General features: G+C 41.6%; 2 protein-coding genes across 3 annotated transcripts in view; one reads left to right on the top strand and one right to left on the bottom strand.

Moving 5' to 3' along the window:
* The window catches only part of LOC116528292 (protein FRA10AC1), a 90,372-nt gene extending 67,091 nt beyond the window's left edge, over nucleotides 1–23,281 (bottom strand). Inside the window, exons 1-3 of the mRNA XM_032245501.1 lie at nucleotides 23,056–23,281; nucleotides 21,567–21,711; nucleotides 10,275–10,365 (exon numbers count right to left, since the gene is read on the bottom strand). The gene's annotated coding sequence lies outside the window, so the exon portion shown is untranslated. The remainder of the gene's footprint in view (nucleotides 1–10,274; nucleotides 10,366–21,566; nucleotides 21,712–23,055) is intronic.
* Nucleotides 23,282–23,370: 89 nt separating this feature from the next.
* LGI1 (leucine rich glioma inactivated 1) overlaps nucleotides 23,371–26,036 on the top strand; it is a 40,535-nt gene continuing 37,869 nt past the window's right edge. Inside the window, exons 1-2 of one of the 2 annotated variants that reach the window (XM_032245495.1) lie at nucleotides 23,371–23,939; nucleotides 24,349–24,420. In XM_032245495.1, coding sequence (XP_032101386.1) covers nucleotides 23,470–23,939; nucleotides 24,349–24,420 — 542 coding nt within the window. In that variant the 5' untranslated portion in view covers nucleotides 23,371–23,469. The remainder of the gene's footprint in view (nucleotides 23,940–24,348; nucleotides 24,421–26,036) is intronic. The other variant, XM_032245496.1, reaches the window with a different exon arrangement.

Genomic DNA, 26,036 nt, shown 5'->3' with positions numbered 1-26,036 from the left:
GCTGGAATTACAGATGTGAGCCACTGCACTTGGCCTTCAATGATTTTCTTAATAGTGTCCAGGAATTTATCTGCTGTCTTTTGGTTGGTAGGAGCTGCTTATTCTCTTATATTGACATTTTTAAAGCAAAATCTCTTTCTAAAATTATCAAACCATTTTGCTGGCATTAAATGCTCCAGCTTTCGGTCCTTCACCTTCCTTATGCTTCATTATATAAGGACTTTGTTTTTTCACTAATCATATTATAGTCTATAGGTATACCTTTCTTATAGCAGTCCTGCATCCACATAAAAGCTGTATTTTCAACACAAGATTAAAAGGTATTTCAGATTTGGATTCCAAAATGATAATGTAGAAACAAGCTTGCTTTGACTGCCCCCAGCAGAAAACCAAAAACAAACATACAGCTCTGAGATCATAACCTGAAAAATCCCAGCGCTCAAATATCTCTTAACCACAAAGGAAGATAGTTAAGAAAAGAAGCAAGGAGTTACAAAACAATCAGAAAATAAGCAACAAAATGACAATAGTAAGTTCATGCTTATCAATAATAACACTGAATGTAAATTGAGTCAATTCTCCAATTAAAAGGCATAGAACAGCAGAGTAGATTAAAACAAAACAAAACAAAACAAAACAAAACACAAGACCCAAATATGTGCTGCCTGCAAGAAACCCACTTTGCCTATAGAGGCATATATAGACTGAAAGACAAGGGGTGAAAAAAGATACTCCATGCAACTGGAAACCAAAGAAAGACCAGAAGAAGGTATGCTTAGATAAAATTGACTACAAATCAAAGACTGTAAAAAAAGACAGAGGGTCACTATGTAATTACAAAGGAGTCAGTCCACCAAGAGGATATAACAATTATAAAACAATTATAAATATATATGCAACCCAACACTGGAGCTCCCAAGTATGTAAAGCAAACATTAATAGATCTGAAGGGAGAGATTGACTGCAATATAATGGTAGCAAGGGACTTTAATACTTCACTCTCAGTTATAGATGGATAATCCAGACAGAAAACCAACAAAGCAACAGCAGAGTTAAACTACACAAGAGACTTAACAGGTCCAACTGACATTCACAGAATATGTTACCCACCTGCTGTGGGACACACATTCTTTTCACTAGCACACAGAACATTCTTAAGAATAGACCATATCTTAGGCCACAAAACAGGTTTGAACAAATGAAGAAAAAAAAAAGTAGAAATCATAGCAAGTATCGTTCCTGACCACAATGGAATAAAATCAGAAATCAGCAAGAGGAAACTCATTCAGGAGCCTGTTGTTTAATTTCCATGTGTTTGTGTAGTTTCTGAGCTAAATTATGACCAATGGATCAATGAAGAAAGTAAGAAGGAAATTTAAACACTTCTTGAAACAAATGAAAATGGAAATAGAACATGCCAAAATCTATGGGATATGGAAAAATTAGTACTAAAGGAAATCTTATAATGACAAGCATTTATATTTTAAAAAGTAGACTTCTAATAAATAACTTAAGGACACATCTCAAGGAACTAGAAAAGCAAGAACAAACCAAACCCAAAATTAGTAGCAGGAAAGGAATAATAAATATCAGAGCAAAAATAAATGGCATTGAGACTAAAAACAGTACAGAAGATCAATGAAACAAAAAAGTGGGTTCTTTTTTGAAAAGGCAAACAAAATCAATAAACCTTTGACTACACTAAGAAAAAAAGAGAGAAGATCCTAGTAAATAACATTAGAAACAAAAAAGAGACATAACCACTGGGACCAGAGAAATGCAATGAATCATTATATAATATTATGAACAAATATACACCAAGAAACTGGAAAACCTAGAAGAAATGGTTAAAATCCTGAACACATACAACCTACCAAGATTGAATCATGAAAAACTAGAAAACCTCAGTAAACCAATAATATGTAATGAGACTAATGCTGTAATAAAAAGTCTCCCATAAAAGAAAAGCCCAGGATCTGATGATTTTACTGCTGAAATTCTACCAAGCATTTAGAAAAGAACTAATACCAATTTTATTCAAACTCTTCCAAAAACAATGAAGATGAAGGAATACTTCTAAACTTATTCTACAAAGCCAGCATTATCCTGATTCTAAAACCAGACAAAGTTACAACAGAAAAGAAAACTGCAGACCAATATCACCAATGAACATAGGTGTAAAAATTCTCAACAAAATACTAGCAAACTGAACTTAACAACACATTAAAAAGATCATTCAGTATGATCAAGTGGGATTCATCCCAGAAATGCAAGGATAGTTCAATATATGCAAATCCATAAATGTGATACATCACATTAACATAAGCAAAAACTAAAACCATGTGATTATTTCAATAGGTGCCAAAAAAGCATTCAATAAAATTCACTAACCCTTTATGATAAAAATCTCATCAAACTAGCTATAGATGAAACATACCTCAAAATAATAAAGACCATACATGACAAACCCACAGCTAACATCATACTGACAGAGAAAAATTGAAGGCCTTTACTCTAAGATCTGGAACAAGACAATATAATACTGGAAGTCCTGGCCAGAGCAGTTAGGTAAAAGAAAGAAATAAAGGGCCTCCAAATTAGAAAGAAAGAAGATAAATGGCATGATCTCACTCTTAGAAAAATCTAAAGAATCCACAAAGAAACTGTTAGAACTAATAAATGAATTAGGTAAAGTTGTATGACACAAAATCAACATACAAAAATCAGTAGCATTTACATAGACCAAGAGCAAACAATCTGAAAGAAAAACAAAACAAGAAAGCAATGCCATTTACAATAGCTACTAAGAGTATAAAATACGTAGGACTCAATTTAACCAAAGAGGTGAAAGACTTATACAAGAAAAACTATAAAATACTGATGAAAGAAATGGAAGATAATACAAAAAGAGTGGAAAGATATTTTATGCTCATGAATTGGAAGAAGTAATATTGTCCAAATGACAATACTGCCCAAAGAAATTTACAAATTCAATGCAATCCCTGTCAAAATACCAATAACATTCTTCACAAAAAATATAAAAAATAATTCTAAAATTTATATGGAACCCTGAAACACCTCAAATAGTCAAGGCAATCCTAAGCAAAAAGAACAAAATTGGGAGCATCACACTATTTGACTTCAAATTTACTACAAAGCTGGGAGCATCACACTACTTGACTTCAAAATTTACTACAACTGAATCAGCATGGTACTAGTGTTGTATTTGACCGAGTGTAGAAAGTTATCACAAGACAAAAGTATGCCAGATTGCAGGGTCATTTAGTATGCCGGCGACCACAGAGGACTCACGTCTCTCCAGCCTGTGGTGGCAACAGGAGGGTGCCACGATTTTTTATACCCGAAAAACCACCTTGGGAGTGGGGGTGAGGGGCAGGGATGGGGATGAAAAGGCTTCAGACATTCCGAGGGCTAGTGGATTCTGTAAATTACCTCCTGGGCAGAGATGAGGGTGGGGGTCTCCGGACATTCCAAGGGATGGGGACTTTTGTCATTCCGTTTGTTACTTAAGTGGTTTACAGAAGTCAAGATAAACATTTGTTTACACATTATCTGGTTAAGGTGGAAATCACAGACCTTAGTTACTTATTACAAGTCACAGGAGCCAGGATGGAACTAGCTTGGGCTGCTTAGTCTGGCAATTGCCGGTAAGCAAAGGCTAGCAATTCTGGCAGTTACTGATAAGAAAAGGTAAGCAGCTTTACATAGTTTTGAAGAACAAACTAACAGTTCTATTTACAGAGGCCAAGGACAGTAGTTATTGTAAGGAGAATGGGGCAGCCACTTCAACTTACTTAAAAAACAGTTTTGCATTTTATAAAACAGTTTTGCTCAGGTTCTGGCTCTAGGCCAGCACAATATCACACTAGCCTAAAAGCAAACACATGGACCATGAAATACAATAAAAAAATGAGATACAGGTCAGGCTCAGTGGCTCATGCATGTAATCCCAGCACTTTGGCAGGCCAAGGCAGGTGGATCAGGAGGTCAAGAGATTGAGACCATTGGCCGGGCGCGGTGGCTCAAGCCTGTAATCCCAGCACTTTGGGAGGCAGAGGCGGGTGGATCACGAGGTCAAGAGATCGAGACCATCCTGGTCAACATGGTGAAACCCTGTCTCTACTAAAAATACAAAAAATTAGCTGGGCATGGTGGCGTGTGCCTGTAATCCCAGCTACTCAGGAGGCTGAGGCAGGAGAATTGCCTGAACCCAGGAGGCGGAGGTTGCGGTGAGCCGAGATCGCGCCATTGCACTCCAGCCTGGGTAACAAGAGCGAAACTCCGTCTCAAAAAAAAAAAAAAAAAAAAAAAAGAGATTGAGACCATCTTGGTCAACATAGTGAAACCCCGTCTCTACTAAATATACAAAAATTAGCTGGGTGTGGTGGTGCATGCCTGTAGTCCCAGCCACTTGGGAGGCTGAGGCAGGAGAATCGCTTGAACACAGGAGGCAGAGGTTGCAGTGAGCCGAGATTGTGCCACTGCACTCCAGCCTGGCGACAGAGAGAGATTCCATCTCCAAAAACGAAACAAAACAAACAAACAAAAAAACTGAGTTACAAATCCACACATTTACAGCCAACACATTTTCAACAAAGATGCTAAGAACATGTAATGGGGAAAGGACATTCTCTTCAATAACTGGTGTGGGGAAAACTGGATATCCATATGTAGAGGAGAGAAAGTAGACCCCTATTCTCACCATACACAAAAACCATATTGAAATGAATTAAAGACTTCAATCTAAGAAACTATGAAACTACTAAAAGTAAGCATTGGGGAAATGCTCCCAGACATTAGTCTGGGCAAAGATTTTTTTGTGCAAGACTCGAAAGCACAGGTAAGCAAAGGAAAAATATAAAAATGGAATTATGTTAAGCTAAAAGGCTTCTGCACAGCAAAGGAAACAATCAACAAAACGAAGACACAACCCATAGAATGAGAGAAGTATTTGCAAACTACTTATCTGACCAGGAATTAACAACCAGAATATATAAGGAGCTCAAACAACTCAATAGCAAACAAACAAACAAAAACAAAAAGCAAACCCACAAGTATACAGATTTTAAAATGGCAAAAGATCTGAGTAAACATTTTTCAAAAGAAGACATACAAATGGCCCACAAGTATATGAAAAATGCTCAACATCATTAAACGTCAGAGAAATGCAGATCAAAACCAAAATGAAATGTCATCTCATCTCAGTTAAAATGGATTTTATCAAAACGTTAGGCAATAACAGATGCTGGCAAGGATGTGGAGAAAAGGGAACTCTCATACACTGGTGGGAATGTAAATTAGTATAGCCATTATGGAAAACAGTATGGAAGTTCTTCAAAACACTAAAAGATAGAAGAACTTCTGCATGATCCAGCAACTCCGCTACTGAGTAGAAAACCAAAAGAAAGGAAATTCATATGTATAAGAAATACCTGCACTCCCATATTTACTGCAGCACTGTTTATAATAGCCAGAATATGGAATCAACGTAAGTGCCCATCAGTGGATGAATGGATAAAGAAAATGTAGTACATAAACTGTACTAAAATATTATTCAGTCATAAAAAAGGAATGAAATCCTGTCCTTTGCAGCAACATGGATAGAAGTAGAGGATATTATGTTAAGTGAAATAAGCCAAGTATAGGAAGGCAAATATCACATGTTCTCACTCATATGGTGGGAGCTAAAAAAAAAAGTGCATCTCATGAAGACAGGAAGTAGACTGGTAGATACTAGAGACTGGAAAGTTTAAGAGTTAGGGGGAGAAGAAAAGTGGAATAATGGGTACAAATATATGGTTTGCTAGAAGAAATAGTGTTAGCTATATCAATAGGGAGCTATAGTTTAGAATGACATCTTGGACATTTAAAAATAGCTAGATGAATTCAAACAGTTCTAGTATAAAGAAAAAAGAAAAATATTTAACGTGTTGGCTATCTCAAGTACACTGATGTGATCTTTACAAAATATGTGAATGTATTAAATTATCATATACATCCCAGAACTATGTGCATCTATTATGCATCAATATAAAAAACTTATTTTGCAAAAATTGCAAGGTTGTCGTGCCTGCTGGTGTTACTGCAGTGATAGCTTCATGTATTTCCTTTTCTTCTTTTACAACGGTCTTTACACTGAATTTATTTATCTTGAAATGGCGGGCAAGCACAGCTGCAGATCTCAATCTGTCACACATTGAGCAATTCATTATTATTTTTTTTTTTAATAATGTCATGACTTTTTCTCTGCTTCCTGGGAGTACTTCCAGCATCACTAGTGGCACTTTGTATGGGTCCCATGGTGTTATTCAAGGTTTATAGCATTGTACTAAACATGATGAAAAATGCACACAAACCTTGTGAAATCATTTTTACTGCGACGTGCAATTTACTAGAGAGGTGAACGGCTCACATGGAGATGATAGTGTCACCGGGAGTTTTAAGTGAGCTCACTGCAACCAGAGGTGGCTACAAAAACTATTACAGTAGCATAGTATTACTACAGTTAATTTTATGCAATTATGATTTAATACCACGTCTTTACATTTTGAGTGCTTTTTGTTTGTTTGTTTGTTTGAGACAGGGTCTCATTCTGTCACCCAGGGTGGAGTGCAGTGGTGCGATCATGGCTCACTGTAGCCCTGAACCGCGGGGCTCAAGCAACCCTCCTGTCCCAGCCTCCCAGGTAGCTAGAACCACAGGCATGTACCACCATGCTTGGCTGCATTTCTGTTGACTGCAGATAGCGCCGTGTATAATCCCTAAGGGTTTGTGTAAAATTTGATAAATTTTAACTTTTTATAATAGATTTGTGTATGTTTTGCACTAGCATATGATAAAATGGATTTGTATCTACATATATTTTATGCATTCATAAGCTAATCACACTATATTACCTGCCGCTCCTGGACTCTTATGGCTTTGTGGCACTGCCAATAATTATTTAAACCCTTTTCAAGCTTTGGCCCTATTCTACCTTGATAATTCTCTTCATTCTGGCGATTGTACTCTAGGAACAATAGTTCCCACCCAAATCACTGTCTTGAACATAACTTCAATTCAGAATGCCATTCTAGAAATAAAAAGGGCCCTAGGGCTTACTGTGGCCAGAGTTGTGGGAACTATAGCAACTGTCACTCCTTGGGAGATTTTATTTACCATGAAATCACACTACGAGAACTGACCACCTCCTTCTAAGTAGCCTTAGAAAAAAAACTGGTGCAAGTCTATCAGCTCTAGAAAAGTCTGTAGACTCACTAATAGATGAGTTCTTGACCACCTCCTACCGGAACAAGGAGGAGTCTGTGCTGTCATCAACAACACCTGTGGTCTGGAGAAGTGGCAACTCATGTCCAGGACATTTTCAAACAAGCCAAATGGCTACACACACTTTCCCAAAGTAACCAAGACTGGTTCCCAAGGTCCCATTCCTTGGACTTTTATTCCTTGTCATGCTTCTTTTAATTTTTGCCCCCCTGCCCTTTTAATGCGCTCATTAAGATTATATCTTCCAGATTACGATTCCAGCTACAGATGGCTATGCAATCCCCATACGGGCCTGCAACGGCAACTTCCATTTACATGGGGACTCGATAGAATCTAGTCCCAACCCTTCGTGAATGAGTTTTTCATGACCCTCTATGACACAGAGCAAAAAAAAAAGGAAAAACACAACTTATCCCCTCAAAGCCCCCTTTCAGCAGGAAGCAGCCACACAGACTCATCACTTCCCTTCACTGCCATTTTCCCTTTCTTTAGACCCGAATAGGCAGCAGGTAAACGTGAGCATGGGAGAATGTAAAGGGTCAAAGATTTGACCAAGATATTTGTCAGGGTTGCAAATGAGGAGAGGAAAATCACATGGTGACCATCGAGCAAGCTCTGGAGACAAAAACTCCTTATCTGAAGAATTTAGAAGTAATTAAACTTTCCTAGTATCTAATGTTGGTATCTAGGTCTCTTTTAAAAATGTCACAAGGAACTAGAATTTGTATACATCTCCACAATGCGTGCATGTCAAAACTCATTGTACAACCCTTGCTGACATTAAAGCACCAAAATGTCTACAGATGCAATCATGTATCATGGCCTACCTGCCTAATACAGTCCAAATTACCCTTAAACTCCCACCTTAAGGTCCATAAATGCTCCTAAGGAAAATCCACCATGACATGCTCAGTTCTCTTTCACTGAGGTGCCTTGTTGCACCTTTTGCAATATTCTTTCTTTCTAGAACTTTCCTTTTTCCAATTTATAGTGTTTTCATTAAATTCTTCTTACCAACCCACAAGGTGACCACTTTGTGATACAGCGGCTCTGACACCTCGCCTGGCAAACGTGTTCAAATAACAAGGAAAGCAAAGGAAGTAGACTGAACATGTGGATTCATCTGCTCACAGTTCTGGAGACTGGAAGTCCAAGATCAACCTGTCAGAAGAGTTGGTTTTTCCTGAGGTCTCTTGTAGACAGTCACTCTCTCCCTGTGTCCCCATATGGCCTTTTCTCTCTGTGTGTGCATCTCTGGTGTCTCTTCCATTTTTCTCTTCTTTTCTTTTCTTTCCTCCATTTTTTTTAAGACAAGGTCTGGCTCTATTGCTCAGACTGCAGTGCAGAGGCATATCTTGGCTCTCTCCATCTCCCCAGGCTCAAGCCATCCACCCACCTCAGCCTCCCAAGTAGCTGGACTACAGGTGTGCACCACTATGCTCAGCTAATTCTGTATTTCTTATAGAGATGGGTTTTAGCATGTGGCCCAGCTGGCCTCAAACTCATGAGCTCAAGCCATCCACTTGCCTTGACATCCCAAAGCACTGGGATTACAGGCATGAGCCACCTCACCCAGCCCCCTTTTTCCTAAGAATAGCAATCCTATTACATTAGGACTCCACCCTTTCTGACCTCATTTGGCCTTAATTACCATCTAAATAGAGTCACATTGGAGGTTAGGACTTCTACATGAATTTTGGAGGGACAAAATTCAGTCCTTAACAACATTTATTTACTGTTTTCTTTGTACTAAGAGCTTTCAATACAGAACCATCTTGAATGGGGGCCATTTTACAGACATAGTTAGGGAGGTTAAATAACCTACCAACAATCACCACCGCCAAGGTAGAAAGCGAAAAGGCTGTCGTCTGACTCTGGGAAGACCACATGATAGACAGTCAGAGCTAAAAGTAGGTCATTCGTGGAGTGGTTGGGAAGGTTTCATAACCTCTACAACTTCCTGATATTTACTGTTTGTACAGTAGTTCTCTTATCTGCAGTTTCACTTTTTGAAGTTTCAGTTACCCTCAGTGAACCGAGGTCCAAAAATATTAAATGGAGAGTTCCAAAAATAAACAATGTGTAAATTTTAAGTTGAGCACCGTTCTGAGTAGCATGATGAAATCTTGCGCCCTCCCACTCCACCCCCGGATGTGAATCATCCTTTTTTATCCAGTGTATCCCCGATGTATACCCTACGAATCCGTTAGTCACTTTGTAGCCATCTCAGTTATCAGGTCAAAAAGATAGTATGCTGCCGCGGTCCCAGCGACTCAGGAGGCTATGGCAGGAGGATCCCTTGAGCCTAGGAGTTTGAGGCCGCAGTCAGCTACCACCATGCCTGTGAATAGCTGCTGTGCTCCTGCCTGGGCAACATAGCAAGACTCTGTCTCAAAAAAAAAAAATTTAACTTGGTATAATATATATAGGGTTCAGTACTATTCGTGATTTCAGGCATCCACCAGGGGTCTTGAACTGCTATAGCCCTCTGACCCTTAGAAATAAAATGGGCCTGTGGGATTGTCTCCAGGGCAGTAGCATCTGGAGAAGCCAGGGAGACAAAGTTCCAGGTACAGCCAGTGTTGTAAGAATGAGGATTTCAGGGACTGATGACAGTGGTGGAAACCAACTACCAAGCTACCCTTGATGCCTGGGAGCTGCAAGATGGAAGAAAGAGGCTGTAGGAAGCTGGCCTGTGACTGGGATGTGTGGGAGAAAAGCCTGCACAGGCCCTGGTAAGCTGGGAGGGGCCTCACTCATTCCCTCATTCCCTTCCTCATACCCTCCCTCGCTGCCTTATTCAATAGTTACTGGGCTCCTCCTGTGGCCAGCACTACCAGATATCGGAGGATTTAGAAGTCCCATCAAGGATTCCTTTCTTTATTGTCCCTAAAGGCCCTTTTCTGGGAACAACAATGTCTCCCTCTCTTGCCTCTGCAAAAAATAAAATAAAACAAAATAATCCTTCATAAGAAATGATCAATTACCTTTCACATTTTCTTGGGTTTCAATCACAACTCTGCCATTGGTTAGGTTTGTGATCCATTTCATTCTCCTCTTTAGCCTTAGTTTCCTTACCTGAAAAAAATGGACATAACAACAATATCAACCTCAGAGAAATAAATGGCACAGTGTAATATACATAGAAAAATTCTTAGCACAATGTTCAATACCTAAGCAAGGCCCAGTAAGGCATGATACCTTTTTCTTGTTGTGCTTTTTTTCTTGTTTATATTGTTTTCCTTGTTTTCTGTTTTTTTCCTAAAAACTATGCCTCAAAACCCTTGGTCATCTTTGCGAGGGTTCAGAGGCAAAGGAAGGAGGAGGTTTCCCAGATCTCACTGGGCAAAGAGGCTGAGGTGGGACGCTGCTCACTGATGTGGTCACCTGACAGGCACAGGGCAGTCGGGGCCCTGGGAAGCTTTCTGGAGGGATCAAGGCAGAGTCAGAGCCCTCTGGGTTTAGTTCAAATGGTCCTGGCACCATAGTCAGGATTCTTGCTGCTGTTGCTGCTCCACCAGCCTGCCAGCGCCCTCACCACACTTGTTTCCTCTAGTTTAATTGCTCCTCTCCTCCACTAGAAGGTAGGAACTCTGTAGGTCTAGCTTTCTTTCTTTTCTTTCTTCTTTCTTTCTTTTTTCTTTCTTTCTTTCTTCTCTTTCTTTCATCTTCCTTCCTTCCTTCCTTTCTTCTTTCTTTCATCTTTCTTTTCTTTCTTTTTCTTCTTTCTTTTTTGAGACAGAGTCTCCCTCTTGTTGCCCAGGTTGGAGTGCAATGGCATGATCTCAGCTCACCGTAACCTGCACCTCCCAGGTTCAAGCAATTCTCCTACCTCAGCCTCCCAAGTAGCTGGAATTACAGGCATGCACCACCACGCCTGGCTAATTTTTGTATTTTTAGTAGAGATGGGGTTTCACCATGTTGGCCAGGCTGGTCTTGAACTCCTGACTTCAGGTGATCCATGGTCTCTCAAAGTGCTGGGATTATAGGCGTGAGCCACTGCGCCCAGCCTCTAGCTTTCTACTGAATGCCCAGTGCCACATGCACCACGCATGGGGGACACGCTTAAGTGTGTGTTGAATGAACAAGCTGGGACAACTATGCCAAGTAAGAAATAAGATTCATTTGCTCATAGTAAAAAACCAAAACAAATCCAGCATTTACTTAGCTCTAATCTGAGCAACGTAATTACAGCCAAACTTTGGACAGTAGACTCACCACTTAAGCAAGGCCTGTATCCATTATTACTCACTTTCATGTTGGCCCAGGAGAGTAGCAAAAGAAGATGCTGGATGCTGTTCTCTTGCAAACTTCAACCATCAGCTCTGAGTGCTGACACTGTCATTTGAGAGAGCCCTCTGAAATCTGGCTCCACTCCAGGAAATGCCCAGAAGGATGCCAGCTCTGAGCTGTGTTTCTTCAGGGTTCTGGGATTTACTTACATTAAAGTGCAAGTGCCTATAACACAGGCCTGGGGTTGAGGGGTTGTAGTCTCTGTCAGGAAGCCATTCTCCTCTATTCTCCCTACTCCTCAGGCCTGGTGCCCCCTCTCATTCCTGGCCTCGCCTCCAGTCATTCTGACAGCCTCAGGAAGGCGCTCTTATATCAGGAGGCACCTTGGGTAGCAGGAGACGTACTGAAATAGTAGCAGCTTTCTATGTGCTAACTACTTTGTTGCATTATCTCATGTCCTCTTCAAATTTTATTTTATTCTAAGTTCTGGGATACATGTGCAGGAGGTGTAGGTTTGTTGCATAGGTAAACGTGTGCCATAGTGGTTTGCTGCACCTATCAACCCATCACCTAGGTATTAAGCCCAGCATGCATTAGCTATTTATCCTGATGTCTCCCTCCCCCAGCCCGTCCCCCCCCTCAACAGGCCCCAGTGTGCCTCATTTCCCTCCCTGTGTCCATGTTGTCATCACTCAGCTCCCACTTATAAGTGAGAACATGTGGTGTTTGGTTTTCTGTTCCTGTGTTAGTTTGCTGAAGGTAATGGCTTCCAGCTTCATCCATGTCCCTGCAAAGGGCATCTCATGTTCTTTTCACAGCGATCCTGTAAGGGAAGCACTAGTATTACTTCCATGCTATAGATGAGAAACTCAGGCTGAGAGAGTATGAAAACTTGCCCAAGGTCACTCAGCTGCTAAGAAGCAAAACCAAGACTTGAGTTGTGATCTTCACACTAGGCTGCACCCTACTGGATTGGTATGACCCAAGGAGTCCTCCAGGTACCCCCAGAGAGCCTCCAGAGCCAGAGCATGGTCAGTCTCAGTCATTTCCTTGTTCCAAACATCATATAAGCAAACAATACCATACAAACTTTTTTTAAAAAAATTTTGAGATAGAGTCTCTATCACCAGGCTGGAGTGCAGTGGTGCAGTCTCGGCTCACTGCGGCCTCTGCCTCCTGGGTTCAAGCAATTCTCCTGCCTCGGCTTCCTGAGTAGCTAGGATTACAGGCATCTGCCACCATGCCTGGCTAATTTTTGTATTTTCAGTAAAGACTGGGTTTTGCCAGGTTGGCCAGGCTGGTCTCAAACTTCTGACCTCGGGGGATCCGCCCGCCTTGGCCTCTCGAAGTGCTGGGATTACAGGCATGAGTCATCATGCCTGGCCCCATGCAAACAGTTTTCACAACATGTGCTTCACATAGACAAGGACTCAAGAACTGTCTATAAGTTCATATACATCAAAAATAAGGAGTCACGTGAAAAATATTTTGGAAACAGACTGAAGTCAGTGAAGCCAAAATATATGGTCTTAGATAAGTCTAACCTCTGTAAGCTTCAGTGGGGGTAATAATGCCTTGCCCACATGGCAGGTGAAATGATCAATTGAGACAATGTTTGGGAAGAACCTGGCCTGCAGGGGGCCCAGCAAGCATGGGTTCCTTTTTCTTCTTTGTTGCGCTCTAGGAGCAATAGAGGCAGTGTTGAATACGAGCCAGCAGTAGGCTGGTGCAAAAGCCTGTTGCTTCCCTACTGTTAACAGCCATTTCTGCCCTGGACCCTCAGGGCACTAATCCTATGGTCAATAACCAGTTCCGTCATTGCTTTGCTATTTTCTGCGGTCAAATTCCTAGCTTCTTGGGTCATCATTCCTACAGAAACCAATGGGTGTAACACAGGCCATAAGTCATGGGCAGCAATGGAAAGCTCTGAGTTCTTCCAGAACGAGAGTATAAAGCCAAACCAAATAAAACAGATTCCTTCTAAAGGGATAAGACAAAAGCAAAAAGGCTGAAATCCAACATTATGAAGTTCAAGTTTCCAAAGCATGAACACACTAGTTGCATGATTTTCCTTTTAACCTCAGAATCTTAAACCAAAAAAAAAAAAAAAAAAAAACTAAAAACAAAAGCAGTTAATAGTTTCCTCAAAAGAATGAAGTATCTTTTTAAAAAATAAATAAATAAATAAATAACTGCTAAGAACTATCTTGGGAGTAATTCAGGCATAAAGAAGAAGAGGAAGATAGAAGAGTAATTATATTTTCAACTTTATATTCCAATAACCACACCACATTCCAGGGTAACACCTCTTAGAGCCACTGCTTTCCCTTAGTACCTCCCCCCAAATGTATTTTCTGGCTAGATTACTTTCACCTGGCCCATGACTTAGAATTATCCTTTTTTAAATTTCCTAACAAACTTCTTTTCTTGAGTAGATTTCTATTCAAGTCTAGCCAGCCAAAAGGGTGGCCTTCCATGACCTTGCCTGAATTTTGGTCCTTAGGTCTGATAAAATTCAAATATATTTCCAGAAAAAAAATGCTAAATCATTGAAAACATACCTTATTAAAATATTCTGGGATAATGTGATTCTGCATTCTTTTGGCCTAAACTTTACCCTATGCATTTTGGTTAACTGCAGTACATGTACCTAGCATGTCCCACATGGGGAAAACAAAGTCTTTCTAAACCTCTGTGTTTACAACTTATTTCTCCTTTCTGGGGAGAGAAATTAGGAAGCTATAGAATTAACATTCTATGGCTATAATTTCTATGCTATAAAGATGAAGAAACTGAAGCCCAAGGAAATGAAATGCCTTGTCCAGGCCCATACAGCCTTTCTATAGTTCTTGCCAGAGGATAGCTGTCAATTTATTTTGGATTCCTGTATGAAGAGCATTCAGCTTCCCCTAAGTTAATGGATTATTGATTGATGTTCAGAAAAATGCACAAAGAGGTTTGGTGTGTTTCCACTGTAAGAAACTCTTTTACTCCTTCTCAGTGGGAGTGCTAAGAGCATTTGGGGCAGGACAGTTCTTCACGCAGAGGTCCTAAAAGTTTCAGGATGTTAGCATTTCCAGTCCACCTAAAGGGAATTCAAGGATCAAAACAATGAGAACCCTCACCCTCCTCCCTAAATGGGTCTTCTATAATACTCCCCTCACTAAATAATCATTTCTTTCTTTTTTTCAAAGTTTCTTGAGCATCCAGAAATAGCCTCGAGTGATGTTTATTCATTCAGTAGCTTCAGGCATATGGTGCAAGATGAAGCAGGAGGCAACTAGGCCCAATGTTTTCAGAACTCCTCAGGACACCCAAACAGCTATTTGCTACTTACTTTGGGAGGTGCAAGAACCTGCTTACCACTTTCCTTGTCTTTGCAGTAATCACTCCCCAGTAGGAGTGCTGGCAGGGGCTGCTTACATGACAGGATCTCCAGAGATCACTCAGCCCAAGAACTTCTTTGCAAAATCAGAGCCTAAATGTGAAGATTTCAGCCCAAGGTCAAACAGTTCATCCATTGCAGAACCAGATCTTGGCATATTCTTTCTTCTAGTCCCAGAGGCAGCCTTCCCTTATGTGACAGCTTTTCCAATGGTTATGCTGGTTATGTAACTGGACTAGCTCAGGGTTCCAATACCATTCGCCTCATAGGAGTCCTGTACTCAGGCAGTTATTGCCTGCCCCTGTGTGAATAAGATCAGATCGCCTTTGCTCCAGGAAATCACTCTGATACAAGGAGATGGTGCTGTGGAGCAATTCAGAGCATGGACACTAATGTCTGAATGCCTCACTTTTAAGCCAGTGCAGACTCTTATTCTTGGGCAAGCTGCCTAGCCTTTCCATGCCTCAGTTTGCTCATATGAAAAATGGGAGCAAATTAACCAAACTATGTTACAATGATTAAATGAAGTAATGATTCTAATGCATCTACAACGGTGTTTGGCACATTACAAGGATGTGTTAAAGGTTGGTTATTGTTGTTGTTATCATTGTCATTGTCATCATCATCGAAAATTACATTGTTTTTCCTTTGCTGGGAATTAAACCAGGATGAGAAAGCAGAGCTGGTTCAGTTTCTCCCACCAGCATGAGCCAGAGGAGGCTCTTCCCTTGGGGACATAAGCAATAACCTTCAATCGATGGCTAATTCAGGTTCTGCTTGAGTCTGAAGATAGGTATAGTAATGTATATATTCAGCATACTTAACTTTGGTAATAAAAATTAAGAAGAATTCTATTTTTTAAGAGTGAAGTACCAGCCCACAGCTCTAAACTAACTTTTCTTTTTTACAAGACCATTTTAACTGTTTCTCCTAGGTAACAATCATTTAATCAAAGGTACAGACAGATAAATAAATTGTGGGTACTGCCTTCAAGGAGGCTTTCTTAGAAATTTATTTTTTAATTGACAAATGGTATACATATGCATGGGGTACATAGCAATGTTTTGATACGTCAGGGTAATCAGCATATCCATCATCTCAGATATTTATCATTTCTTTGTGTTGGGAACATTCAGTATACTCTTTCTAGCTATTTGAAACTCTATATTATTGTTAACCTTTGTCATTCTGCAGTGGTATAGAACACTAGAACTTATTCCTCCTCTCTAGCTGTAATTTTACATCCTTTAACAAAACTCTCTCTATCCCCTCCCCCACTTCCCCCTACCCTTCCCAGCCTCTAGTATCCTCTGTTCTACTTTTTACTTCTATGAGATCATCTTTTTTAAGCTTCCATGTATGAATGAGAACATGTGGTGTTTAACTTTCTGTTCTTGGCTTATTTCACTTAACATAATGTCCTCCAGTTCCAACATCCATGTTGCCATGAATGACAGGATTTCACTGTTTTTTTATGGCTAAATAGTATTCCATGGTGTAGATATGCTACATTTTCTCTATCCATTCATCTGTTATTGGACATGTAAGTTGATTTCATATCTTGATTATTGTGAATAGTGCTGCAATAAACATGGGAGTGCAGATGTCTCTACAAGGAGTCTTTTTAAAGAAGAACTTGCCGCCTTTCTTCCCATTTGCCTGAGTGTCATTCTGTGACAGGTTTGGAATCTTAGTTAACTAAATAGGGCCAGGGCTGAAATCCTCCTGGTTTCACTGGCCCTCCTGCTTTCTTCCCTGCAGTCCACCAGTCCTAACGGGATGGTTCCCCAGGCTTCAGGCTGTTTCCAGTTCTCTTTAAGCCTGGTCAGTTGCTTTCTGCTGAAGAGTGGGAGGGTATATTAAACATGTTTTTAAGTTTTCTGTATCCTGATGCTGTGACACCTGGGGCTGTGCTGACCCTGGAGGGACTGCCCCTCCCAGGGTTAGCCAACTCGGAGGGACAGTAAGTGACTCACTTGGGAAAGCGCATCTTTCCTATGCAAACCAGCCAATCTAGAGTCACCCCCAACCACTTCCTTTAGTGGGCTGTTTCTCAGGGCCACCATCCACCTGTTCTAATCACCCCAGGGCCAGGTACCAGACAACTAGGGACAGTCCCTATGTCCCAAAGCTCACAGAAATTATTCAGAGGAGCCAGTGCTGAGCCTGTTTACCCAGTCTTGCATTACCATTCCTGCAGAAATCACAACAATGTCTGCATTTTCCCCTTGCTCCCCCAGGCCCCTGACCAGTCCTGATGCTTCCTCATATGCCCCCACTGTATGAGAAGCTATGCCTCCTCTTTTACACATGGGGAATTTCACTTTTAATAGTAACACCCCAGACCAATTAAATCAGAACCTCTAAAAATATGACCCAAACTTTAAGAGGTTTTTTTTTTTTAAATTCCCCAGGTGATTCCAAAGTGAGGCCAAGATTGAGAATGAGCTCTTTAAAACATCCCCATTGACGTTTTCCTAGTACACATTTCTAAATTAAAAAAAAATTGTTCCCATAGTCATCTCCAATGAATTCCTTCAAATACTAAAAAATACAGAGGATATTTTAGCTTAGAATCTTACCCTCTTCACTATCTACTGCCACTTATATCTACATTTATGCCTCAATTGCATAATTATCCATGAGGGAGATCAGATTTTGCCAATAAAAAAGATTTTACCCAAGACAGTGAGGAATTTTTGGTGAAGAAGGGGTTAAGATGATAGCCAGCCCAGTTGCATGCTGGGAATTGTAGTACAATAGTAGTGCCCAGCCAGTGAGGCGCTACCAGCTCCAAAGCAGCTCACAGCATCTCTCATTCTACACAGCCCATCAGAGGGGCAGTGTCCAGCAGTGGCTAATACTGTGGAGGTCAGAGCCAGGACACCTGGTTTCGATCACAGCACCAACTCTCACTAGCTACAGGACCCTGGGCCAACAACTTAACCTCTGACCCTCTGTTTCCTTTTCTGCTAACATAGGGGAAATAATAGTAATATCTAGCCCATGGAATTGTTATGAGGATTAAGCGAGTCAATATATGTAAAGTGCTTTAGAGTGGCAGCTGGCACATAATATGCATTTTATGAGTCAGCTTTCATTATTATTACTTCTGAACTCCTTTCTTGGCCCAATTTCTATTCTCATGTACTGTAAGAGGTGAAAATCCCCTGATTCCACAGTTAGAACACCAGAGGTTAGCTGTCCTCGGCAAAAGTATTCATATCTGTCTAAATTGTCTTCTGGTCATTTCTCTTTAAGACCATGAGGTTGAGTTAGGGGCAAAGGCCAATGAAATTAGCTATCAGAGCGCGGTGCACCTACTTGAATGAGTGTCCCTGGATGTCACCTGCCCAGCCTCTGCTCTCTCTGCTGACAGCGGTCCCCAACTTGCCTTCGTGGAACCACCTCTCTCCCACCATGTGCACTCTTGGTGAGATTGCCAGTCAAGCTGCTCCATTTTTCCAGGGCAATGGGCAGGGCGCCTGACCCAAGCTCAGTCCATCACACTCTATCTTTTGGTGAGGAACATGGGGATAAGAGTAAGCTGGACTAGATTTGTCAGAGGGCATCATCCATTAGCTCCTGCCACATTGATTCCCAAGTTCTCACAAGTTCCTTCATTCAAATCCTCCTTGGTCAACCCTTCCTTGGATTCTGTGAGTCACTCTATCACCAAGGCAACAAGGTCCTTTTACGCTTGCGTTGGCAGAGTCAGTGTCTACCACTTGCAACCAAAGAGTCCTAATGACCCACTACTGCTAAATAATCTTAAAGATACGTCCCTTGACCCCCTTCCCATTTATTTCCAGTGGAATGCCATTTTGCAACATTCTCTCCATATACATCATCACTCATCCTAATATCAACAATGCAGAGATAGTATTGTTATTTTTACTTTATTAATGTTGCAAATGAGGCACAGAGAAGCTAAGCAACTTGCCCAAGTTCAAACAGCCAGTGAAGAACAGAAACAATATTCCAACAAGTCTAATTGCTAACTTAAACCAGTAAGTGAAATTTATTGGAGTCAAGATCATTTCCCTGCCATTTTGGACTCCTGGGTTGGGAGAGGATCTTTAGCATCCTCTAACGCAGTTTTCTTTTCTTTCTTTTTTTTTTTTTTTTTTTTTTTTGGCTGTAAACTGAAAGAAGCACAATTTATATCACAACTGTGCCTACATACATACACAAAGAATGGAAACAAAGGCTTCACAAGGCAATAGCTATCCTTACTGATGCAATATGCTCTAATTTTTATTCAAAATGATTTTACTTTTCAAATTCTACTTGCACTCACTAGATTGATGTTGACGTCCCGACCCACTATCATATCCGACATGCAGCTTTGCATACCCTGCTCTGTTGAGAAAGCTGCTTAAAATGACACCAGTTTGCATGTCTGAGTGTTTGTAAAAGGAGGCAAGGCCATGCTTGATCTTTTAAGCCTCCCAATAGTGATTTGTTTACTTCCACAATGTGTGTTTCCTAGGCCACACCAGCCTGAGGGGAAAACTGGGATCATAACCAGGCACATGCTGTTCCTTTCTCACTCTGCTTTCAACAGCTCTTCCAGAACCACCAGAAACCCCCAGCCGAGGACCCCCTTCCAGTCTTTCTGAGGATGCCCAGGGAACACTGTACATGTGCTCCCAAACATCATACCTTGTCCCTCATTTTCCTTCTCTTCTGCGCTGCCTCCCTGCTGGGAATCTTTCCCAGTTCCTTTGATGTCTGCAGGGCTGTCACTGCTGCTGAGCCACCAAGGCTGAGCTGCTCCTGGTGAAAAATTCCATGACTTTGGTCTGATCCCCAGGCGTGAACAGGAGCATTGTTTGTCTTATCTCTTCAGCAGCTCCTGGTGCCACCACTGCAAAGTGCATAGTTGCTTATAGCACCTCCATGCCATGCAACGGTGCCCAGCACACTAGAGAGAACTCCCATTTTGTTACAGGAAAGATTTTTCTTACTGTCTTCTAACTTACATGCGCTTAAGGGCAGCAGGCTGATAAAGGTCTTCATCTTGTATTCACAACCACCTTAATCTTCTCCAGCTCTGGACCTTGTCCTTGGGCCAAACATCGGTGTTCCTGCTCTCACCCAAACTGGTGAGATTTCTTTTTTCCAAGAGGCAACTTGTTTCCTTCCCATGGTTAGACCCTTGACAAGGCCACAGTGTGTCATCCTGCTCAGAAGTGCCTGCTTCCCAAAGTGAATATACGCTTCAGCTAACCCCATTTTCATTTGAGAGCTTTGCTTCCCAGGTCCCAGGAGTCACATGTTCAGAATTCAAGTCCTGTTGCAACCATGATGAGAATGATGGTGATGCTGCTGCTGATGATGATGGATCTTTCACACGTATCAGACTGTACAAGAAGCACTTTTAGATACATTATCATGTTTAATTTTTAATGACTCTATGTGATACATACTACTATTATCCTCATTTTACAGAGGAGAAAATTGTGACTTAGGAAGGTTAAATCGGCCCATGGTCACATGGCTGGCAAACTGCAGAGCTCAGCTAGTCCTCTACAGCTCAGACTGGGCATTGAGCCGGCCTCAGCTGGGCATCCTGGCTTCCCTGGGCCTCCTTCCAACTCTGCTTTAATCCTTTCCAAGCCCCTCTCCCCAGGGTCCCCATTCTGATCCACAGGTGGGTGGCCACACCTTATCTGAAGGCCTCCAAGATGGTGGAAACCCCTAAGCTTCCACCTCCTGCTTCCATCTCTGCACTCCGTGGGGCTTCCTGGAGGGGGAGGATGGGAAGCATTATCGGCAATAGGGCCTCCTCTTCAGGCTCTCAAGACTTCAGTGTAGCAACCTGCCTTCATCTCCCCAGGTCCCTCCTCAGATCCAGTTCCGGAGCCAGGAAGTGGTTTCTTCTCCCCAAAAGGTCGCCAGCATCCTGCATTACATGGTTAAATTTTGCCTGACCTTAGTGGGTGTTTTTAATTGAATAAAGAATTCAAGTCTGGGTTTTAAATGCCATAGAAAAAGAAAACGTTACTGTCTTTTCAGAATGCCCATTGTAATTTGCCCTTAGAGTTTCTCCTCCCCACACCTCCCTTCCCCAATGGTCTTTCTCCCCCTTGAGCTGACAAACTGAACCACCAGATAAATACAGCTGCAAAGTGAACAGTGTGTGTATGACTTCTTCCCCTCATTCATCTGCCTTCCTGGCTTTACCAAGTCAAAAGAAAAAGCCAGCTCACCCCTTCCTTGGCTGTGCCTTCACAGCACAAAGCCAACAGCTAGTCAAGCAGTCTTCATGATTTGAAACATTTGAAAGTGAAACGTAGTAACTTAGCCCGATCAATTCCATCAGTCATTTTAACCAAGTTTCTGCCATTGGGTCTCGCCCCATGCAGGGTGGTGGCCTCTGTGTGGTCTCTCCACACATCAGTTTCTCCATCTGTAATATGCAAGGATCGAATCCAAGATCTTTGAGGTCCCTGAAGCTTCTCGGGTTCTTCATTTTGTAGTTAAAGAACACATCATTTACAAGTTAGATGATTTAGGGGGTGACTTCGAATAAAAACGATCCTCCATAAAACTTTTACCACATAATTATTTTATGGAGCAAGTTTCCACTGGGCACTTGAAGCAGGGTTCAATTTACAAAAACCTGACTTGCAGCCAACTTTTAAATGACACTTACTGTTTAAAGTGAGGTTTGTCCAGAGGTCACAGTTTCTCAAAACACTGTCCTCCATTCCCTCCTCCACAGAGTCCTTGTCAGTGAAGCATTCGTAGAACAGACTTGCAAATCATGACTTCTCTTGAAGAGGTTTTCTGTTTCCCTTCTGTAAAGAAAAACACCACACAGTATTTACAACCCCACAAAAACTAGCTTAGTGATAATAACCTACTGGTCATTTTGTAACACAAACCAGGTAATATCACCCCTCTGCCTGATTGTGCAGAGGCATGCCATTGCTCTGCAGATCACGAGGTGGACTTTATGTATGCTGTTCCTCCTAGCTGGAGTGTTCTCACCAACCCTCTCTGTTATTCCTCCTTACCTCAGAACTCAGCTCAATCAATGCTTCTTCAGGGAATGGGCCCCTGACTTCCTTGACTAGGTGAGATCCTTTTACTAGAACTGCAAGGTGCAACTGGAATTTTATTTGGCTGAGCATGACCATGAATGGACTGTACACTCGCTGTTGCTGGCATAGGCATCCGGGTTGCCCACTACATGCACAATGCTACGTAGGCCCTGGGTTCCTAGAGGGTCTCTAACTTCATGGACCTTGCAGTCTTCTGGGGCAAACAGACAGTTATCGAATTCGAGAATGCACCTGAATGCCACTGTCCCCTGCAAAGAGCTTACAGAGAACTGAACAAGTGATTGAAGTTAGCATGGGACTGGCTGCATGAGCAAAGGGTAGAATGGCAACGCTTTAAGCTCTGATGCAGAATGAGGTTATGTCAAAATCACCCATTTGCTCAAGCAGTCCTTTTAATACTTTCAGTCTAAGAAGCTAGAGGAGAGAGGAACATGGCCTGATATCCCAGGCTGGCCACGCCAAGTTGAAGGATGGCCGCCTTCACCATGGTGAGATAACCAGGGGTCTGTTTTCCTCCTCTTCCTCCATCCCAAGAGTCTTCCTACTCTCTTGGACTAAACCACCCCAGCCCAAAGCCAGGGCCTCTTGATTGCTTCTTTAAATGAATTTTCTTTTCCAAGGGCCCACGCTCTCCTCTCCAGTACATGAGTAACATAGTCTATCATTTTCATGTAATTCCAGAATGTCTCTGCTACCATCCCCATTTTACAGACAGGAGAGTAGATTCAGCCAGTTCACAGCAGACCTGGGTTCTCAAAGCCAGGTGTCTGGTTCTTAGTCCAGCATTTCCCCCACCATGTCACAGCCTCCGGGCTGAGCCAGGCGTTTTTCAAAGCCCAGGAAGCTAGAGTTGGCCGCCTCCTGCTGGCAGGGAGTTCCTTCCAGGCTTCTGGTGCTACTGCCAAAGCAGGGAGGGTGGGAGAATCAGAGGAGAGTAGATTATACACAGAGAGGTCCGCACTTCTGTTTCCCTTCCTTGTCAAGGAAGGAGGGAATGCATTACGTGGGGGATGCAGGGGGGACAGGAAAATCAATCATTCATGGCAGTTAATAAGTGTCAGAAAAGTATTTACTCACATTTATCCCTTGAAAGTCACATTATTCATCTGCTCTGATTTGTCTTTCCCTGATGGCATCAGCCAGGTGGGCTCAGCAAGAAACAGCAAAAGGTTTTAGCCAATGTTGCAGAGAGAGTTTCATTTAACTTCATTTTTTTTTCCAGCCACAGGGCTGGCTCCAAAGCTAGTTTTTCTTACTAGGTTGTTTGCTACATGCAAAGCCAATTCCCAGAGGTTTCTGAGATTGCCGACATCCTATGCAAGATGACTGCTCCCACCCACGCGCCCACCCACTCACTAATAAGACATAATGCCGTCCTATTTTTGGTAACAATTAAAGGGCCTCCCGGTGAAAGCAGAAAGCTGTTTATTTTCTGTGACATCACTTCGCTTTGCCTTCGAAGGCTGGTCTGTGCTCAGTGTTTTCCTGGTGATGCAAGTCGGCTCTCTCCTCCAGCAGTTGGATCCCTCCCATCTCACAGTACCTCACAGGTCTCTTCCCCCGAGCAGTGCATTGCTGGAGCGAGGAGAAGCTCACGAATCAGCTGCAGGTCCCTGTTTTGAAAAAGCAGAGATACAGAGGCAGAGGAAAAAGGGTGGACTCCTATGTGACCTGTTCCTAGAGCCAGACAATCACCATCTGAATTCCAGAAGCCCTGTTCATGGTTGGGGATATTTTCTCGACTGCATGGAATCAGAAAGAAGCAAAAGGATGGGAAATGCCTGCATTCCCCTGAAAAGAATTGCTTATTTCCTATGTCTCTTATCTGCGCTTTTGCTGACTGAGGGGAAGAAACCAGCGAAGCCAAAATGCCCTGCCGTGTGTACTTGTACCAAAGATAATGCTTTATGTGAGAATGCCAGATCCATTCCACGCACCGTTCCTCCTGATGTTACCTCATTGTAAGGCCCGTAAGCATTTTGATATCTAATTTACAATTTAAAAATTCCAGCCGGTGGATTTGGGGCTTTGCATGTATTCGTGGAAGGGCATGGAGAGAGAGAGATTCCTCTTGCATGCTTGGCCATTTGACAGTGCTAACATTTGCTGCATTTAGAAATTTTGATTTTTTTTTTTTAGCTGCTACTGAACATGCTTAGATCTCCCCAGCCCTGAACATTATCATGAGAAACCTGTAGCCGATTCATTTCTCTGACTTCATCTGGGAAGGAATAGTATTGTACTTCATAAAATAGTGTCAAAATAGTCACTGTTATGCTAAACCGGATTAACCTAAGGTTTGTTCTGTGTGTGTGTGTGTGTCTTTGTGTGTGTCTGTTTGTTTGTTTTGTGTTTTTTGTTTTCTTTCAGATCCTTTGTGAGATCTGGTTTTACTGAAATCTCAGAAGGGAGTTTTTTATTCACACCATCGCTGCAGCTCTTGTGAGAAATATTTATATCATGACTATTTTTAATATGGCATATATTTGGATAAGCCTTCTAGTAAAATGATCTCAATATTAATTTTGTCAAATGTGATTCTATTTCTGAAAAAAAAAAAAAAAAAAAAAAAAAACAATATCAGTACAGTGAGAGGTAGATGGGTTTGTTTGGGACTTCACACTAACAGAGCAGGTTGATTCTTACAATGGTAAATTTGTTAACCTGTCGTGCTGTCTACTCTCATGGCTATTTATGAAGTTGTCAGAATGTTGCAACAATGATCCCAATTCCATTCCACTATTTTACTTTCATTTTTAACTTGGGAACTTTGGTTCTTTTGCCCTGGAGTTTTTGAATTAGTCAATACAGAACCCAGCATAACATATGCGCTCAAGATGTTGTATCCTGGGGATCTGGGGCAGGCTGCTACTCTGTATGATTTACCATGTGGGGAAAAAAAACACCTCCGTTCTTTCTAGGTAATTCCTTAAAATATCAATTCTCAAGAGATTGTTTTTTAATCTCATCTAATTTATAACTAGTTCCCTTCCAAGGAGGGAAAGAAAATATTAATATAGGATAGTGCAAAGGATTACTCTCTGCTATGTGTTTTGAGTTGGCCACAAGGGAACCACATATTCAGTCTATGCCTGAAAATATTCAAAAAAATAATATTTGACCAAGAAATCAGATCTGTTCACAGGCATAATGGAACATGTATAATTTGTTTTGATGTGTAACGTTTGACTATTGGAGTCCTGGTTCTTACAGCAGCATCACGTGGGGGTAGAGAGGTCTCCCAGGACTCAGGTATCAGGCAACAGACTTGGTTTGTAGCTGGACAGATATGGGCAGAACTAGCCAATTGTGGATCGTCTGAGTCTTGGCTATCTTAACGGCATGATTCAGGACCCAAGGCTTTCACTTGTTTGTTTTTTAGTCTTTTGGTTTTCTTGCCTTACTTGGCTGTTTTGGCTGTTTGAAGTTACATACACAGGCAAACAGCATGGAGTTGCCATTGGAGAGACAAGTGTTTAAACCTCACCCGGACACTCATAGAACCTAAACATGTAGTCTTGTGCAGATTACTAAATCTCACTGAGCCTCAGTCTCCTTATCTGTAAAATGGAAGTGAGAACACATACTTCCAAGGTTTAAGTAGATAAAACACTTGGCATAGGGTATGGCGAATGCTTATACATTTTATAAATGGCAGGGTTTTAAAATTTTACATCAAGCTAAAAAGCTAAAAGTCACTCAATCTATTGTTTTGTCCAAATGAAATCCTTGAACTGGTTTGACTCTTTCATTGAATTCACAAACTTGATCAGATGTTTTGACATTATGTAATGATGTTGGCTAATGTCCTTCTCCTGGCTGATGTCTTCAAATGATTAACAATTGACTAGATATTCCTAAGGTGTTTATCTATTTGATTGATAGCTAGTGGTGTGATTGGAGAAAGTGTTAGTTAGTACAGCAAACAAATCCAAAAAAGATAGATTCTTTCCCACAGAAAGGGGCAGAGTCTCTAATGCTGGGGTCCTTCCATAGAATAAGAATTTGCTGCCTCTGAGAAAGTGATAAATTGTGCTTATGGTGTCACTTGTTAAATA

This window comes from Sapajus apella, unplaced genomic scaffold (genome assembly GCF_009761245.1).
Source record: "Sapajus apella isolate SASKATOON/1434 unplaced genomic scaffold, GSC_monkey_1.0 scaffold58, whole genome shotgun sequence".
Taxonomy (NCBI): domain Eukaryota; kingdom Metazoa; phylum Chordata; class Mammalia; order Primates; family Cebidae; genus Sapajus; species Sapajus apella.
This window is presented reverse-complemented; position numbering and strand designations above follow the sequence as displayed.